This window comes from Protopterus annectens, chromosome 7.part0 (genome assembly GCF_019279795.1).
Source record: "Protopterus annectens isolate FY-2018-M chromosome 7.part0, PAN1.0, whole genome shotgun sequence".
NCBI lineage: Eukaryota > Metazoa > Chordata > Ceratodontiformes > Protopteridae > Protopterus > Protopterus annectens.
In genome coordinates, this window is record NC_056739.1 from 700,586,540 (window position 1) to 700,605,140 (window position 18,601).

Here is an 18,601-nt window from a genome sequence, read left to right on the forward strand (position 1 = left end):
TCACGTGCATTTCCTGTGGTACTCCAGTTCATAAATATATGTTATTTAGTGGGTTTTGCAATAAAAATATTGGTTATGCCATGTTTTGCCATGTAAAATAGACTGTGCTACAGTGGGACATGAACCGGGAATGCCTGCTTATTAAACAAAGACTCTGCTCACTACACTATTGCTGTGCTGCTTCAGTTGCATCTATCTTCCTTGTTATCATCTTCAGCCTTTTAAGCTGCTTTAACCATAGCTAAGCAATGGACACACCCGCGCACCTACGGTTAACTTCAATCGGATTTGTAAAAAAAAAATAATAAAAGGGTTTCTTCATTTTATTTATGTGTACTGTTGCTGTTGTACACATGGGGGACTGTTGATGGGAATATGAGGACACCTATGAGCAGTTTTGCTCATTTCTTACCCCTTTCTGCTGTTCTACATTGCGGGGGCATGTTTATTCTGAGAGCTCTGCTCTCAGACATGCCCCCTGCACTCTTACACACTCCGTGTAAGCCTAGGAGCTCGGGCAGCGTACCTTATTAATATGCATGGCTTGCTGCTGTCTTGCTTCTACATGGGTGCTTCCATGCAGGACTAAGCTAGTCCTGCATGGAAGTTTAGTAAATCCGGGGGAATATTTTTGTAGCTTTACCATTGATTAGCCAAACTATTCAACATAATGCTCCCTTTAGGAGGAAATTCACTGGTCATATAGAATCTTGATGGGAGACTTGTGCCTTGCGTTTTGTGCCATGAGAGGCACAGTTGCCTTGTATCAGTTGTATCTCAAACAGTAAATAAATAAAATGCAAGGAACAAATGGTTTCATCACCTGTTACAATGAAATTAATGATATCTAAGTAAGGGAAAAGAAGCAAGCTGTAATCATTTTGTTTCCCATGCTAAGCATGACATTACACAACACAAAAGTAAATTTATGCTGACCAATACTAACTACCTTACAGACAGTGTTCATCTCAGCTCAACTGTCCCTGATTTTTGCTTAGCAATTTTGCTATAACCCAAGTAAAAGCTGGGATTAGAAGGAATATACTTTGACAATAAGCATACCCCTCAACTGTGTCTGAATTTGTAGAAGGACCTTTATTTTGCCTCATGTTTTTGCCTGTCACATAGAAGAATGGTTGATTTATTGGTAAGTCACTAAAGATTACAGTCAGTCGACAATGCTATACGTTAAAGTTTCTTACTTGTTCAGAACAGGCGCCTTGATGGAAAACTTGCTGTTTAACTTTTCAAGAGAAGTAAAGTAATATTTAAGAACTATTTCCAATTTGAGTCTTTCCACCATCAGGTTTTCCTCTGTATATTGACCAAAAATTTTGAGAGCCTCGAGGGAAGCAGGCAGTGCAGAACATTACACTACCAATGTTATATTGCCCCCTTTCCTCCAAAGATCTGTATTTTTCATTATTGACATTTAAAGTTAGTCAACAGTGGCATACATTATTGTTCAGAACATGTATGCTTATGCAAAACTTTTTGCCCCATTAACTTGCCCCAATACTGTGACATTCTTCAGACATATAGCTAGGCACCCTGTAAAGAAAAACACATTTTTCTACCAAAGTAAAAACATAAATTAATTAATTAATTAATACATTGTAAAAAAAATGTAGAAAGCAACTTGCTACTAATCTAAAAAGCAGTTTGCTACTGTAATTTCGATAGGTGTGTTGACACTTCAACTGTTACCGCAAATGCAGTATCAGCATTCATTTGTGAAGCCGGTACTATAGTGCTGCACCATTGTATCCTAACAGTTAGTAATCCAAAATAAATAAATAATGTTGTTAAATATACCCAACAAACAATTATAAGTTATTAACTTCTTTCATAGCTGGCCTTAAGCATTGACCAACTAGGTGGCCGTCTAGGGCGCCACTCTAGCAAGGCTGCATTTGTATTATTTAATTGTTTATTTATTTATTTTTTTGTTGCAGTAAAGAAAAGGTTTCTTTATAATGTGCTGAATGAAGAGCAAGACAAACTGGGAGAAAATGAAGGAAAAAAGTAATCTGAATGGTGTAGGTAGACCAGGATGGGCACTACAGGTAGTGTTGGGGTGGGGGCACTGTGGAACAGTTTTGCCCAGGGCACCTGTTGACCAAATTAAGTGGTTGAGAAATCCACTGCTGATAATCAAGACAAGGTAGCACTTGACAAGCTTCCCTGGCACATTACTCACACCTCCAACGATGCTTTAGGCTAATCTTGCTGACTGATAAAACAATGCCTCGATTCTTGCAGAAAATAGACCATGTGGCACCTGGACATGGAGCATTGCAATATTGTTCAGCCCAATACTTAAAGTACCAAGAGCAATCAGGAGAAGTACTTGCAAACTGTATGGCAGAAATGTCTGAAATGCAAGTGGAGCTCAGTTTTCTGAAACAAGCTGAAATTAACTGGAAGTATAGATGGTTGTTTCACACACTTAGCATCTGGCCCTCATTATAGCCCGGCAGTTTCAACAGTTTCTCCTTGTTTGTCTTCAGAGATTTATTCATTTGCTACACAGGCATGCTATTGGAATATCAGAATGCCTATACCTTTCCACTGTCCCTGATTTTGATTGTATATTTTTTTTCTGGAGCTGCTAGCAAAATTGTTTTTTTTTTTTTTTATGTTAAAGCAATGATGATTACAGCCAGTCAATGTGATGCAAAAGAGTTCTTGTTGAGAAAGTGCAAGATGATATAAAGCCCCTTATTCTGCTAACGTTTCAAGTAAAGTAGAATAATATTTAAAGCATTGATCCTATTAGAGTTTTTCACCATCACTCTGTTCCTGATTCTTGAACAAAGACACTGTGATCGATGCAGTACATTACATAAAGCCTTGACATTGCTCATTAGTTATGAAGGAAGCAATCTGTGTTACAGTACTGATACTGCAGTTAGTCCTGCATTTAAGTTTTCTTTTTCTAACATTTTAGAGTAAATAGATCAGAACCAAACCACATTGCAACTGTTTTTCCTAAGGAATGAAAACTATTTTGGGAAAGGTCAAGCAGGATCATTATTGAAGAAGGAGGTATGGAGGAGGGGTGTGCCTGATGACATTACACCATGGGTGGTCTCATCTGGTCAGACTGAGAGCAGGATGCTCCAGAAGCAAAAACAGTGTATTTATCATAGGATCATAGGAGGTTACTAGGCTAAAGGCACTGGGGGCTCTTACAAGCCTAGCCAAGAGTTTATCCCCAAACTGAAACCTCAGTCAGCACCTGTTACCCCTGTAAATGAGGGACAAAGGTGGAACCCCTGTGACAAATTTATGGTTTTCCATCCATTCATTAAGGTTGCACTTGAAAAAGGTCAGCGAGGTACTCTGTTTGACATGTATGGGAAGTCCATTCCAGAGATGAGGCAGCCTCAGGGAGACAAACCTGTCTCTCCAGCAGGTTTTGTTGATGTTGCATATTAGATTTAGACTTTTGAGTGGGTAATGTGTGAGGAGTTAGACTTACGGATATGGAGCATCTCTGGTAGGGCAGGTTCTGATATTGCCTTGCAGGCAAGACACAGATCACCTCAGAGCAATTTGTATTATATCGAGTAGAGTGATAATGATTTGAACCTGTCCAGATATGAAAAGTGTTGGAGGCCATGGATTCTCTTTGTGAGGTATTTTTGTGGCCTTTCCAGTTGGTGCAGGTGGTTGGAGAGGTACATACCAAATGTGCTATTATACTCAATTATTGGCCTAATGAGGGAGGAGTACAGAGAGGTAATAACCTCCTTTTTTCCTGAATGCAAGCCCTTTACTTATGAGATGAACCAAGTAAAAGGCTTTTCTCATCTCTGCTGCTACATGATGGTCGAATGTGAGATTGTTGTCAACCTAAGTACCCAGGTCTCTCAACACAGGTTGTGTGCTTAGGGAGTTGCCTTTGATGTGGTAATCACTAGGGGCCATGTTTTTGCTGAATGGTATGATAATACATTTTTTGCATTTAACTTAAGGCCATGCCTTTGGCGCCAGTCACTTGTTGCTGTGAGACCCTCTTGCAGTATGTTAACATAATTTGGGGAGTCAATGACAGCACCCAAGTTACAGTCATGCGCAAATTTGATCAGCCACAAATCCTTTGTCTTTTCCTGGACTTCTGAGAAGTAAATGCCAAACAGTTAGGGGTCCCAGGAGAGATCCCTGGGGAACACCACTAGTGACAGGCCTGCTGTCAGAGGTGGTGGCACCTATTTTGACTTTATGCGACCTATCATTAAACCCGTTGGCCACCCACCTGATGAGATAGGGATTTATGACAAGTTGTGTTCGCTTTTCGGTGATGCGTAGTGAGGGACCATGTCAAAGGCCTTGGTCAAGTCAAGGCAAGCTGTATGTATTGACTTCCCCTCATCCAGGGCCTGGGTGACAGTCTCAAAGAAGTCAACTAGGTTCAACAGGCAAGATCTTCCCTCAATGAATCCGAATTTGGTGGGGTCAAGTGTTTGGAGATTGCCTATGTCCTTGTTTATGAGATCCATAATAGTCATAATAGTACACTCCATGGATTTACAGATCAGACTTATCAAGCTAATGAGGTGATAGTTTCCCAGGTCAGTAGTAGCACCACCTTGGTGCAAGGGGATGACAATGGTAGTTCTCCACTCTGTTAGAATGAAGCCTGTACTTAGGCTGTGGTTGAATAGGGTGCTCAATGGTGAAGCTAGTTCTTGCTGGAGATGGTGCAGATTACAGCCTGGGATACTATCAGGTACCATGGAAGCTGTGTTCTTTGCCTTGGGATAGGGCCTTTAACACTTGATCTATGGAGATATGCGGTGCAGGACAAGTATTGGTGGTGTCAAATGGGCCTTTGTGGGGGATGGGGGGTGAAGTTTGTGCTGGACCTATCAGCTAGCAGGGTGGTTAAGTCAACAGAATCAGTGAAAGTGCACAAAAAAGAAGCAGACAAGTGCAGATACAAAGACATAAACCCCCAGTATAGTACTTAAAGTGTGCATTGCTGACAAAAAAATGACAGTGTTCTGAAAGTTGCATCTTAGACACTCTTTCAGTACAGAATTTAGATAAATCACTCATTTCCTGCCATCGCTCAAAACTCAATCCTTTGCCAGAACACCATTCTGCATGTACTGTTCCCAAAAATTCCATTCTCTTGTAACCAATGTGTTCCTTCCATTTGCCAAAGATCCCCCTACCAGTTCCTGTATCTCCCCTACAACATGCAATACTTCAAATTCAATATGACTTTTTAAGTGTAATTCTGTTGGCTGCCAAAAAAATAACTAGAAAAGGGAGATCAAAATCTGAACAAAAATTTTCACTTTTGCTCTTTTCTTTTCTTTTGGATTCTATCTTACGATGACATGCTCATTTTAATATGCCCAGAGTTATGGCATTTTGCTTCCTTAAAATTAAAGTGGGTACTTTTCCGTTAAACCCCTACTACGAGGTACAGGAGTACAGAATGAAATGCTTTAGCAGCTCATAGTGGAATTTTCCGTAATAAACCGCCAGACATTCTGTAAACTCAGTAGTTTCTTAATGATATCCGAGTTACCCTCCATCAAGAACACATTCAAAAATGCTGACAAATCTCCAAAAAGCCATGCAGAGACACCATTGCCAACTACTACGACTGCAATAATAAACGTTTCCCCCAAACTTATTTACAGACCCGTGGTATTGTCATTAGGTTAATAATCATGCCCATCTTTCATCCCCTACCTGCATAAAAATTACACTATCAGGTAAGACAAAGTATACATAAATATAATACTGGTGGGCATGTATGTACTCTGTTCAATATGCACATCTGTGTAAAAATAAAGGCGAGCCACGCCGATCTGGCAGCGAAACCGTGTGGTAGGGGTTTAACAAGTGTATTGTACTACTATGACTTTTTTTTTCAGAGGACAAGCCGTTTACTTTTCAGGTTACTTGAATAAATTAAGTTTGTATACTATGTCAACACATACTTTCATGCTTCCATAGCTGTTGCACATCTCTGTCATCCTTAGGAATTTCACACAGATAAAAAACCTTGAATCACTCAATCTGATTGAACCAGTGTTCTTAGAAATTATTTGGCGCATTCTGAGGCCAACTTTGTCTCCTAGCCTTTCACCCAAATTCACACTTCACAGTACACCGCTTTGGCTCAGCTGCATTTTGTATCATATAAGCAATCTTCTGGATTTTAACACTTTTTTCTTCTAACCCAAAGGTCATTTAGTATTTATTAGCCCTTTTTAGTTGGTGAGGAGAGTATGTTTGTTTATGTTTCTTTAAAATGCAAATAATTGGCTTCAGCATTGCTTAAGCATGCTTTCTATATCATCTGCTCGTGATGACTTAACCATTCATAGGGTAGATGTCGGTGTTAATCCTGTCTCAACAAGTGGCTAGCCGGCTGGTTAAATGGTTTTGAAGTGACGTGGAGCTCTTAGTCCAGGATCAGCAGGTACAATAGATGTTAAGTTGTCAATCTCGCCTTCATTCTTGCTGGATGGGTTCGGAGCCGATCCTCGGCTCTGACTCGGCACTTGCTAAGCTCGAGAGTCACTTTTACCAGCTCGAGGCAGCCCCATATCCCATGATGCAAGGCGGTAATTACCTAGATCTCGTTTGCCGCTTCGCTGATGAGGTACTCCTTTTGCCAGCTCGTGGTAAGTAAATTGTTATACAATTGTTAGACACCCCATTCCTAGTTTTTCTCTTAGATATTAGTATAATTGTCATTTTTAGGTAGTTGTAGGGTCGCTAGTCTAGTTTTACTCTTTCCCTACTTGTTTTTATTTAGTCGGGCCTTCATTCCCTTCCCATCCCTTCCTGTCTGGGTGTGTGTGTGGGTTTATTTTTTCCCCTTTTAAGTTAAAATTTCTGAGTCTGGGACTGTGTGAGTTGTGTGTTGTGTGTGTACTCACTATGTCCAAGGAACAGAGGGTCTCAGGCTTCAAGAAGTGTGACTCGTGCTGTCAGAAGATGTCTCTGACAGACGGTCACACTTCTTGTATCTACTGCCTGGGACCTCTCCACCTGCAGGACTCCTGTGCTATCTGTCACTCTTTCAGCCAGAGAGTCCTGCAGGAAAGGAGAAATAAATTAATCTTGAGAGGACTTCTTAAACCGGAGGGCTCCCCGGCCAAGTCTGTTTCGGGCAAGCCCTCTAAGACCTCCAAGGCCCAGGCTTCTGCTTCTAAGCCTCCGGCCTTGGCTTCGACTCCTTTGGAGTCGAGATCGACTCCGGCTGGAGCTGATCTTATTTTGACTAAATCTTTGGCACCGATGGCTATCAGTGCCGATACTTTGACTGCCACATTGGTGTCGGCTCCGACTGGCTCCGATCACCATGTGACTAAGGCTTCGGTATCAGCGCTGACCGGCTCCTATACCATTATTTCCTTGCCTGTATTGGCTCCGGCCGGAGCCGATACATCCTTGACCAGACTTGGAGCTGAGAAGTTGTCGGCTCCGTCTGGAACCGAGGGTTCTTCGGCTTCGATGGTTCCGTCGAGGAAGCGGTCCAGGTCTCCCTCTTTGGAGCCGATACTGTCGGCTCCGGCCTCTCCTCTTCTTTCGGAACGGAGCTATCGGAGCCGATCATCTAGGTCTTCCAGGCTCTCAGACCATGATTTGGAGAGAGTGGTAAGCAGATTGTTAAAATCAAATGCTTCATAGTCCATCTCAACAGACGAATATTAGTCCACACCCTCTTCAAGTTCCTCCTTCGACTCTCCTCCAGAGCTTGGAGCCGGAGTCTATGGGAATAGTTACTGCTATGGCTGCGGGGCAGATACCTCCCCTTTCTGCTCCTTCAGCTTCTACTCTTATCTCCTCCTCGAGACCTTCCTTGGAGGGATCCGGTGGTCGGGCTTCCCTGGTCTGCTCCGAGGGGGTGGGTGGCATCAGACCCTTGTCCGACCCTGCTCTTCCCCTCAGGGCTTCGGCCTTGGTGAGCTCGGCCCCGACATCTGCCTTGGAGCCTTCCCTTTTGGTGGGCCCAGGAGTCCCTGTTTCTTCGGAGTGGGGTCTCTCGGATCTCCCTGGGAGGGGAGCCTTCGAGGTGATAAGGAGTGTGCTGGCCCCTGGGCTCAGTCAGCAGTCTATCCCCTTAGCTCCTCCCTCTACAGTGCCTGTAGATGTCTCTTCCCACTCTCTTGCTCCTGGACCGAGAGATCCACTGCCTCAGGTTTCCTCACTGGGAAGAACCCCCTCTTCCGAGGATTCTCCTGATCCGTCAGGAGATCCTCCGCGTAAGAGGACCTGTAAGAGGAAGCACCTAGACTCCCCTGAGTCTACTACTTCAGATACCGACTTAGATGAGTCGGAGGGGTCCCCAAGATCCCCCTCTGAGGATGTCTCCTTTTCAGACATCCTAGAACTCCTAAAACAGAGGGGAAACTGGCCCTCCATTAATCCCGCCGAGAATGAGTCGGTATACCTAGAGGCGTTCGGATCTCGACCCTCCACCTCCTGGGTGTCTCCGCCTTTTGACCCCCTCATGGAGGTGATAGCTCGGAAGGCATGGGCATCTCCTGATTCCGTAGAACCAGTTCCCAGGAGGCCTTCTAAATTTATTACAGCCCCTTCCGAGAAACAATTTCTTACAAAAGGTGTCCCTGTTGATGCCATGGTGGTGGTGGCCGCCACCAAGAAGGAACTTGCAGATCCTTCCGTACCAGTCCATCCTCCTAACAAGGATTCTAGGATCATGGACAGGTATGGTAAGCGGATGTTTTCCTCAGCGACCTTTGCCATGCGTTCTCTGAATTATTTATGTCACTTCACCAGACTTCAAAGGGACATCCTTAAAGAATTAGGTGAAGTAGTACAGGATCCTACAGCTGCAGGGGCTCAGGACAAGATTGCTTCTCAGCTAGGAATCCTTAACTCCATAACCAACTCCTCCATGTGGCTGATTTCGTATGCAGCAGATGGAGCGAGTAGAGCTGCAGGGACAGGAGTGGCTCTTAGACGTCAGTCCTGGATGCGGCTCTGTAATTTTGCAGATCCCTTTAAGGCGTCCTTCACAAACTCTCCCTTCGATGGTTCAATATTGTTTGGTCCTCAGGTGAAGGATACGTTGACCAGGTGTGAGCAAGACAGCAAGACTCTTTCTGCCGTAGGAGTCCGTTTTTCTACCCCTTCTAGGCCTTACCCTAAAGGACAGAAAGGTGGAAAGATGTGGTTCCGTAAATCTCAGGGAGTCACGCCGGACACACGTGGTCAGTTTACCCCTAGGGGCAGAGGGGGTAATAATAACAGATGCCACCCTAGGGGCAGAGGGGTCCGCAAAACCAGGGAAGCAGAGAGCCTCTCTCTGACAAGCCCTTCCAGCATCCCTGAGGTGTTGCCTGACTGTCCATCCTTGGAGGCAGTCGGGGGAAGATTATCGCTGTACCCAGAAGCCTGGCTTTCCCTTTCATAAGACAAATGGGTACAGTCAATCATATCTGAGGGTTACAAGATTCCTTTCGAGGAAAGTCCCTTTACTCACAAAAATTCCCTTCCAGATGTTCCACCCGGTCTAAGGGAAATCGCAAAATTAGAAGTATCAAAGCTTCTACACAAAAGGGCCATTCAGCCAGTTCCAACAGACCATTCAGAGCCCGGAATCTACTCAAGGTTCTTTTTGGTTCCCAAAAAGACGGGAGATTGGAGACCAATATTGGACCTCAGCAGACTCAATAAGTCTGTGAAAAAGACAAGATTTCGGATGGTCACACTTCAATCAATTTTGCCCTTCTTGGGCAAAGACAACTGGATGTGCTCAATAGACCTTCAGGATGCGTACTATCACATAAAAATCCACAGACACTCCAGAAGGTTTCTCCGCTTTCGGCTGGGGTCCAGTCATTTTCAATTCAGAGCCCTGGCCTTTGGTCTCACTACAGCCCCCAGAGTGTTCACCAAATGCATGGCAGTGGTCACGGCTCACCTGAGACGTCAAGGATTCCAGGTGTTTCCATATCTTGATGACTGGCTCCTCTCAGCCACCACCAGGCATCAACTTCTCCAAGCCAGGGATTACACCCTAAATCTCTACACTCAATTAGGAATTTCGATCAACTACGAAAAATCCTCCTTATTGCCCTGCCAGTCTATTACTTTTATAGGCGCAAATTTAGACACTGTTCGGATGTCAGCAAACCTCACAAGCCAGAGAATCCTAGATATCCAAAACCATGTGCGGATCATCCTTGCCAGAAAAAAGGTGCAAGCCAGACTGGTCCTAAAAGTGTTGGGCCTCATGGCAGCTGCCATTACTCTTCTTCCTTTGACCCGCTTTTACATGCATCTCCTTCAATGGATGTTGTTCACCCAATGGTCCTACCAACAACTTCCCATGTGTCACCAAATTCTGGTGACACAAACTTGCAAAAACCACCTATCCTGGTGGATTTCTTCTCCCCAGGTTCATCAGGGCAGACCCTTTGTTTCCCCGGCCCCGGTAGCCACAGTCACTACGGACGCCTCCCTGATCGGGTGGAGGGGTCATTATCAGGGCAGGATGGTTCATGGGACATGGCAACCGTTCGAATACCACCTGCACATAAATGTCCTAGAGATGAGAGCAGTGCTTTTAACATTGCAAGCCCTCAACGACTTTCTTCCCTTGGGAACAATTGCAGTTCACACGGACAACATGTCCGTAGTGTGGTACATCAACAAGCAGGGCGGAACCAAGTCCTACCCCTTGTGTCGAGAGGCTCTCAGACTTTGGCAATGGGCGATCTCCTCTCATCGGTTTCTGGTAGCAACGCATATCCCTGGGAAAACCAACATTTTAGTGGACAGATTGAGCAGAGCTATACTCATGCCTCACGAGTGGTCTCTCAAACAATCTATAGTGGAGGAGATTTTTCAGAAGTGGGGCTGCCCATATTGCGATCTTTTTGCTACTCCCCAAAACAGCAAATGCCCAGCCTTCTTCTCTCTCTTCCCACTTCCGGGCCATCCCCCCAGAGACGCTCTTACCCAAGATTGGCCCCAGGGACTTCTTTATGCTTTTCCTCCCTTTCCATTGATACCACAGGTACTCCAGAAAGCTACCGTTTTGAGAGCCAAAATTATTCTTATTGCCCTGTATTGGCCTCGACAAATTTGGTTTCCGTTCCTCCATCGTCACCTTTTGGTGCAGCCGTGGCATCTGGACCCAGTGCCAGATCTTCTGATCCACCAATCGGGTCAGCTGCATCGGTCCATTCCTTCTCTCAACCTCATAGCTTGGTTGCTCCACTTCCTTCCTTAGCCAGGCTTCCTATGATCTCTAACCCTGTTAGGGATATCATAGTGGCTTCCCTTAAATCCTCTACTAGAAGGATTTACACTAGCAAGTGGAAACGCTTCTCCCTTTGGGCGAAATCAAGGATCATAGATCCCTTTACTGCCCCTGTTCATGCAGTTTTGGATTTTCTAGCGGAAATCTTTCACTCGGGTTCTTCATCTTCCACGGTCAAAGTTCAGTTGGCTGCGATCTCGAACGTTCATGTCGGGTTTGCAGATCACAACATTATGTCCTACAAGCTTTGTAGAGCTTTTCTGAAAGGAGTTTTTCTCCTCAAACCTCCTGTCAGGAGTCCTCCTCCTGAATGGGACCTAAATCTAGTGCTGACATCCTTAATTCTTCCTCCCTTTGAGCCAGCTGCTTCATGCTCACTAAAGTTTCTTTCGTGGAAGACACTCTTCCTTGTCGCTATTACCTCGGCTAGGAGAGTGTCAGAACTTCATGCCCTCTCTGTTCGTCCCCCATATTTGGTCTTCCACAAGGACAGAGTATCCTTGAGAACTAATCCATCCTTTTTGCCCAAGGTTGCTTCAAAAACAAATTTAAACCAATCTATTGATCTCCCTGTATTTTTTCCTAATTACTCCAACAGATCGGAACAAAAATTACATTATCTTGATGTTCACCGCCAACTCAGATATTATTTGGACAGAACAAAACAATTCAGAAAGTCTGATCAGCTCTTTCTTTCTTATGCTGAAAATAAGAAAGGTCTCCCTGTTTCCAAAGTGACCTTGTCTAGGTGGCAATCTTCCACCATTTCTGAAATTTATCAACTTAGGGGCAAACAACTGTGCTCAAAACCAAAGGCACATTCCACTAGAGGCTTAGCCACTTCTACAGCCTTTCAGGCTAGGCTACCCTTAGATACTATTTGTGCAGCAGCCACTTGGGCCACTCCTCATACCTTTGTTTCCCATTACAAATTGGATTTGGCCTCCAGGGATAGAGCCAGTTTTGGTTCCATGGTTCTCAAGAGTCTGTTCCATTGAGCCACCCAGGATAGAGGTGCTAGGGACGCGGTCCCATCCAGCAAGAATGAAGGCGAGATTGACAACTTAACATTTAGAAGTTATGTACCTACCATAACGTTCCATGTTAGTTGTCTTCTCTCGCCTTCTTTCTTGCGACCCTCCCTCCTGCCCCCTTGCCTGGACAGACCTTGATCTCCCTTGGCTCTGGAAGATTTTATTTCTTTGGGCACCAGTTAGTTCTAGTTTAGTTATCTGGTTCCCTTTATAACCTTTTTAGGCTTATTCTCTTCTTTCCTTAGTGGAAAGTTTGTTTTGCTAGGTAGGTCTCCCTCTAGGTACCAAACGAGATCTGGGTAATTACCGCCTTGCATCATGGGATATGGGGCTGCCTCGAGCTGGTAAAAGTGACTCTCGAGCTTAGCAAGTGCCGAGTCGGAGCCGAGGATCGGCTCCGAACCCATCCAGCAAGAAAGAAGGCGAGAGAAGACAACTAACATGGAACGTTATGGTAGGTACATAACTTCTAATTTTCCTTCAGAACAGATCTCCACTACAGCGTTTGTTTGTCCTTCATTTATTGGCTGACTCTAGTAGAGATGATGAGTTAAAGTGGTACTCTCCATCTAATTGCAAATGACAAGACACCCCAGCAGTGGACAGCGACCCAGATATGATGTAGCTCTCCTGCAGCGGCACTACTGCATTAGAAGAAAGGAGTCCGCGGTCTGCCTCCCCAAAGTCCATTCTTCCACTACAAGTAATGGTGGCAGCTTGTTAAAGCGCGCAATAACTGTTAAAAAAAAAAGAACAATGCAGCTAATTAACAACCAATTTCACAAGCAGCCATGCAGACTTTGAACTTCTTTTATATGATCCATACATGAGATGATGGCTGTTTCAAATGTTTTGGTGTGTGCTACTTTTTGTAAAGCTAACAGTTTGAGTCGGGTTAAGGAAACAAGCTGTGGATGTCTGCGCTTTGCGGTACTGCTGTCTCGGAAGACACTCATAAGAACAGGATGGCAGACAGCACTGAATAAAGCACGTTTTACTTCCTCCTGTTTATGTCCCGTTTCACATTAGTTGCCTGTAGAGTTTGTGTGGACAGTGCACCCCAGTTAAAGGTACTTGCGTATTATCTTCTTACATCGATCCTTCATTTAATGTAACCAACAGTTAACAAATACAAGAACATGCAGAGTTTTACTTTTAAGTGGTTACTACCAACTGTTTCTTACATTACAACTTACACTAAACCTTTGCCTGTTAGAACGATCGTTCATTCCCTACAGGAACGAACTGCAGTGAACGATCGTTCTAAAAAACAAAGATTTAAATGTAACTGAAACCCCCTGCCATGCCTCTCAACCTGTTAGAACACCAAATCTGGACAAAGTCTAAATTAATGGGAAACGAAGGACATATTTTTAAAATTCTTCTTATAATCTTAGAAAATTGTTACAATAACAAAATTAGTGTTGTTAGGAGTTTAGTTTCTGAAGGATACCAGCTCTCAACCTTACATCTCCAAACTGAGTAACACTAGCCCTCATAATGTGGAACAAATGGGCAAAATGTGGAACACATACTAATGGCTTACTAACTTTCTACTAGGAAGGTCATAGGATGGTTAAAATATGCTGGTTTTACTTATAAAGAAGATCCTTTAATGAATTAATATGATTAATTTCTATTTACCATGCATTTCACTTAAAAAATTCCTAACACTGAATGTGTGACAGACTCTTTCAATGTGGAACTTTAAGGAACATGAACTTTTTAAGAGCCCAAATGAGGTACGTTCCTCGTAATGAGATACACTTGAGAGGTAGGGGGAACATAATGAACGATCGTTCTGAAAGGAAAAAAAGAAAAAAAACGTTAATGTAACCGTCCTACAGAAAGTATATATGTAAAAAAGTTAAACTGGTGATGGTGCAAGTGAAAAGATGGATTGAACATAGGCAAACACTTGTTACATGCGAAGTGTTGGGAAAAAAACATCCAATTAAAATGGGCAGGAACACAAAATGAAATGATAGTTGACAGTGACAGACAAAAGAAGACTGGAAATGAAGAAATACAGGAAACTGAAAAGAAAAAAATTACACTGTGGGTGGGAATGTGAGTGACATAGCTAAAGTGGGCATTACTTTTGTTACTTGTAGTTGGACCCGAAGTTTAGACGCTGGGATTGTCCATTAAGTGGGCGTCGTCAGCAGTGCGGTATCTCTAAACTAACACTGCATAAAAGTAGGAATAATAAGACACTTGGACATTCCCAGAGCGCATACCGAAAGGCAGCAGCATGAACAGGTTTATCCTCCTCCTCACCTGCCTATTTTTCATTTCTGACCTGTTCTTTATCTGGGGATGGGTGTCAAAAGACTGTGAAATGGATAATCCCTTTGTCTACATAAATGTTGATGATCCTCCCGGTGATTTACCGATGCCTGTCACTGTAACATGTGGAAGCAGTGACACTTACCAACATGAACTGCGGGACATTGCTGTGGTTTTAGAGGGACTTAGAATCGAAGTATTTCTTATTAAACCAGGAGCCTTTTCCCAGTTTTATAACCTGAAACAACTGCACTTAGATATATATAACGGAACTGTCATTCACGCTGGGGCATTTCAGGGGCTGAGGAACCTGGAATGCCTTACTCTTGAGTTTAGTTGCCGCTTGGATGAATGTGTTATTGAAGAAGAGGCGTTCCAAGGGCTGGATAACATAAAAGAACTACATATTAAGGGCAATGTTAACCCTGTCGACAATGGATACTTGAGCACCTGCATAAAAAGTAAATGTGAAGTAATTTGTAATATACAGAAGTGGAATGGTGCGACTTATTTTGATGTAGCGTTTGAGCAGCTGGATAGCTTCAGAAGGAATTGCACTGGAACCCTGGACAGAAAAATGACCTCCCCGCTTGGCGGAGGTCAGTTGATTGTATCAGAACTCATGCTATCATGGGATTTTTTACCCACAATTGACACCAGATATTTATACAATTCCACTCACGTTGACTTGCTTGCTATTGACCGATCTTCTTTCAGCAAGCGTGAACTGCTGTTGTCAGGAATACAGACAATCAGTAATCTCTCATTAACTAACTTGCTGAATACCACGTGTTTCTTCAGTGAAATAAAAAACATTTGTAGCATTGTTAACGATTTCAGTATTAAACATTTGAGTGTAGCCGGCAATTCCTTGTAAAAAGCTATGAATAAATTCTTTGAAAAGTGTGGCCAGCTTGAAAGTTTGGACATCAGTCGCATGCGTCTGTTTGATATGGAACCTGGATTTCTGTACACAGTTCCAACGCTGGGACGCTTCATTGTGTTAGAAAACGCACTGACCACAATTAATATTTGTCCTACTAATAATGCAGTTGTTGCTCCCTTATATCACCTCGACATTTCACGTAACAAGATCAGCACACTTGAGTCTGGACAGTTTTCCTGCATGGCTTATTTGCGCATCCTTAACTTGGCTGAGAACAGTATTAGAAGTATAGGAGAGTCTGCTTTCCATGGACTGGGAAGTCTGGTGGAACTGAACCTGGCAAACAATAAACTCAAGATAATAGAAACACATTACTTCGATCATTTAGATGAAGTGTCTTTACTCCACTTACTTGAGAATCCTATCCAAAGGATTGATGCAGGATCTTTTAAAATGTTAGTATCTTTGCGAGATGTCTCTCTTAGTGTTGTTACGTGGCGTTATTTCCATATTGACCTTTGGGAATTTGAGCCAGGGATCAGGATCTTATCCCTAAATACAAACGGGGGTGCATACATAAACAGTAGTAATGCATATCACGCCAGCACCTTGCAGACTTTATATCTTTACGGGGGGTCTTTAGCATCTACGTTTTTATTTGAAGATTGCGAGAGTGCGCCTGTGACCACAGTGAGGGAGCTTCATGCTAAACGGGCAGTCACCCAATGTTTTAAAATGCAAAACTTAAGTACATTTGCTGCATTTACTAATCTTGAAAAACTTTATTTTCAAAGCCGCGCAGACTGGGGCGAGAAACTAGACTTGTCAAAGCTGGAAAATTTGAAAGTGCTGTACTTAGAAGACATATCTAAGTCAATATTTGCCTACCCTAAGGAGTCTGAACTTCTTTTCATGAACAAGAAGTCTTTGGAAAGTTTAATACTCAGAAATGCAGGTTTTTCTTATTTTACTCATTTGATGTTTCAGGACTTAACAAATCTGAAAATGATAATGATTCAGCGTCAAACTATTTTAAGTTTGGATTCCCAGATGTTTCAGAATTCCGTCAATTTAAAATACGTTTTCTTTTCTGTTGTTATTTTCAAGTGCAGCTGTGAGAATGCATGGATAATTCGATGGGCTGCAACAAGCATGACAATGTCATTGAACTTTCATTATGATACCTGCCTTGATCTGTATGATCGGTATCCATTTGTCAAATTTCTGGATACATGTGATCAGCCCATTGAATTTACCATTTTTGCACTAACAACTAGTTTTCTGTTATTTTTTTTGGTGTTCTCACTTCTATGCAAAATAGATGGTTGGTATGTTGTTTATTTCTTTTACATAATCCAGGTTTGGATGTTAAAATTAATGGGCAGGAGAGCTAACAAGGTACATTATAAATATGATGTGTTTGTTTCCTACAGCAGTAAAGATGAACTTTGGGTTGTCACGGAGCTCCTTCCAAACCTGGAGCAGAAGGGACCAACTTTCCTCAAAGTGTGCCTCCATAACAGGGACTTTGAGGCAGGAAAAGACATTGTAGATAACATTGCAGACAGCATCTATAGCAGCAGGAAAACAATCTGTGTGATCACCCGTCACTACCTACGAAGTGAATGGTGCTCCCTGGAGATGAGAATGGCCACTTACAGGATGCTGGTAGAAAGCCAAGACTTCCTCATTCTGTTGTTCTTGGAGAGAACCTCTCCCTTTGAGATTTCTGCCTATCACAGACTGGCAAGGATGATCAAGAAGAAAACATACATTAATTGGCCAGAGGGACAACATGAACAGCAACTTTTCTGGGTAAGACTGAAAGACACCATAATGAAAACAAAAAATGATGATCAGAAACCTGAGATATAATGTTCTTATCTTTTCTGAAACAAACTAGTTCCTGGTTTAAAGCTGGTACTAGTAACCAAGGGTGGTGGGAGGGTCTATCATCGACGATTGCAAACCCAATTTTTTTTGCAGATGGAGTTTAAGATTACTTACTACCATTTCTCCAGTCAGATTCTATCGCAAAAAAAAGTCCTCTCTTGGTTGATTTATTTATGTTTTTTAATCAGATAAGGACAGCTGAGCACACTTGCTTACATGGGACCTTCAGTCTTAAGTGACTTGCCCACAGTAAGATGTTCTGCACATGGGAAAGAGGAATCAAACCCACATCTATAGGATGAAACTTATTAACAATGACCACCACATTGCCTCCATTGTACAGAAGGCTTTCTACATAGCCCACCTCATAAGTAAAAGTATTTCATCCAGGAATAAGGAGGTCATAACATCTCTGTACTCCTCCCTTATCAGACCCATCATCAAGTACAATGTCCACTTTGGCATGTACCTTGCCAAGCACATGCACCAGCTGGAGGGACCACAGAGATTTTTGACCAGGAAAATTCAGGGTCTCAAACACCTCTCCTATACAGCTAGGATAAAAGCCCTGTCCCTCTACTCAGTCTCTTACGGACTGCTCAGAGGAGAGTTATGTCTGTCATACAAGGACATCTCAAATTCAGTCTTGATGGAGTTGCTATATATCCATAAGTCAAACTCCACTCGTGCAACCCGCATGCAAGGCCTCAACCTGGTCAATGACATTAATAGAACCTTTTGGTGGGATAGATGTGGGTCCCAAAGACTCCCCCATCTGTGGAATAGGCTCCCTCTCCATGTCAAGCAGAGTACCTCACTAGCCCTCTTTAAAAAGAACCTGGATGACTGGATGGAAAACAGAAAGTGCACTCCTGGGATCCCACCTGTTTTCCTGCTGGACACGGGAAATAGATGCTTACTTTGTGGAAACATGGACAACATTTTTGGCTAGACTTATAAGGGCCTCCAGGCCAATAGCCTAGTATCATCCTGTGAACCTTCATACTGAACTCCACACTGTTGTTGTACCTTCCCCTTAATAACTACAATTGCCCACACCTTCCTTACCGCAGTAGCACACACAGTACTCCTGTGTATTTTCTCTCTCTCTTTCTTCTCATTTACTCACCCTTCACATTTGCTATCATTTTACTTACCTCTTCATCTAACAATTTTTCTCCTTCAAAAATTTTCATGTCTTTGTTATTATTTTACTTATTCTGCATCAAG

At 43.1% G+C, this 18,601-nt stretch overlaps 1 protein-coding gene across 1 annotated transcript; it reads left to right on the plus strand.

Annotated features, from left to right (window-relative positions):
- Positions 1 to 15,475: 15,475 nt before the first annotated feature.
- Positions 15,476 to 17,799, plus strand: LOC122806642 (toll-like receptor 13). The gene has a single exon (XM_044077229.1). The coding sequence runs from the start codon at positions 15,476 to 15,478 to the stop codon at positions 17,351 to 17,353; it is 1,878 nt and encodes a 625-aa protein (XP_043933164.1). The 3' UTR covers positions 17,354 to 17,799.
- The last annotated feature ends 802 nt before the right edge of the window (positions 17,800 to 18,601 follow it).

Excerpts from the sequence above, each read along its gene's own strand:
- LOC122806642 (XM_044077229.1), top strand. The coding sequence starts at position 15,476 with ATGAATAAATTCTTTGAAAAGTGTGGCCAGCTTGAAAGTTTGGACATC.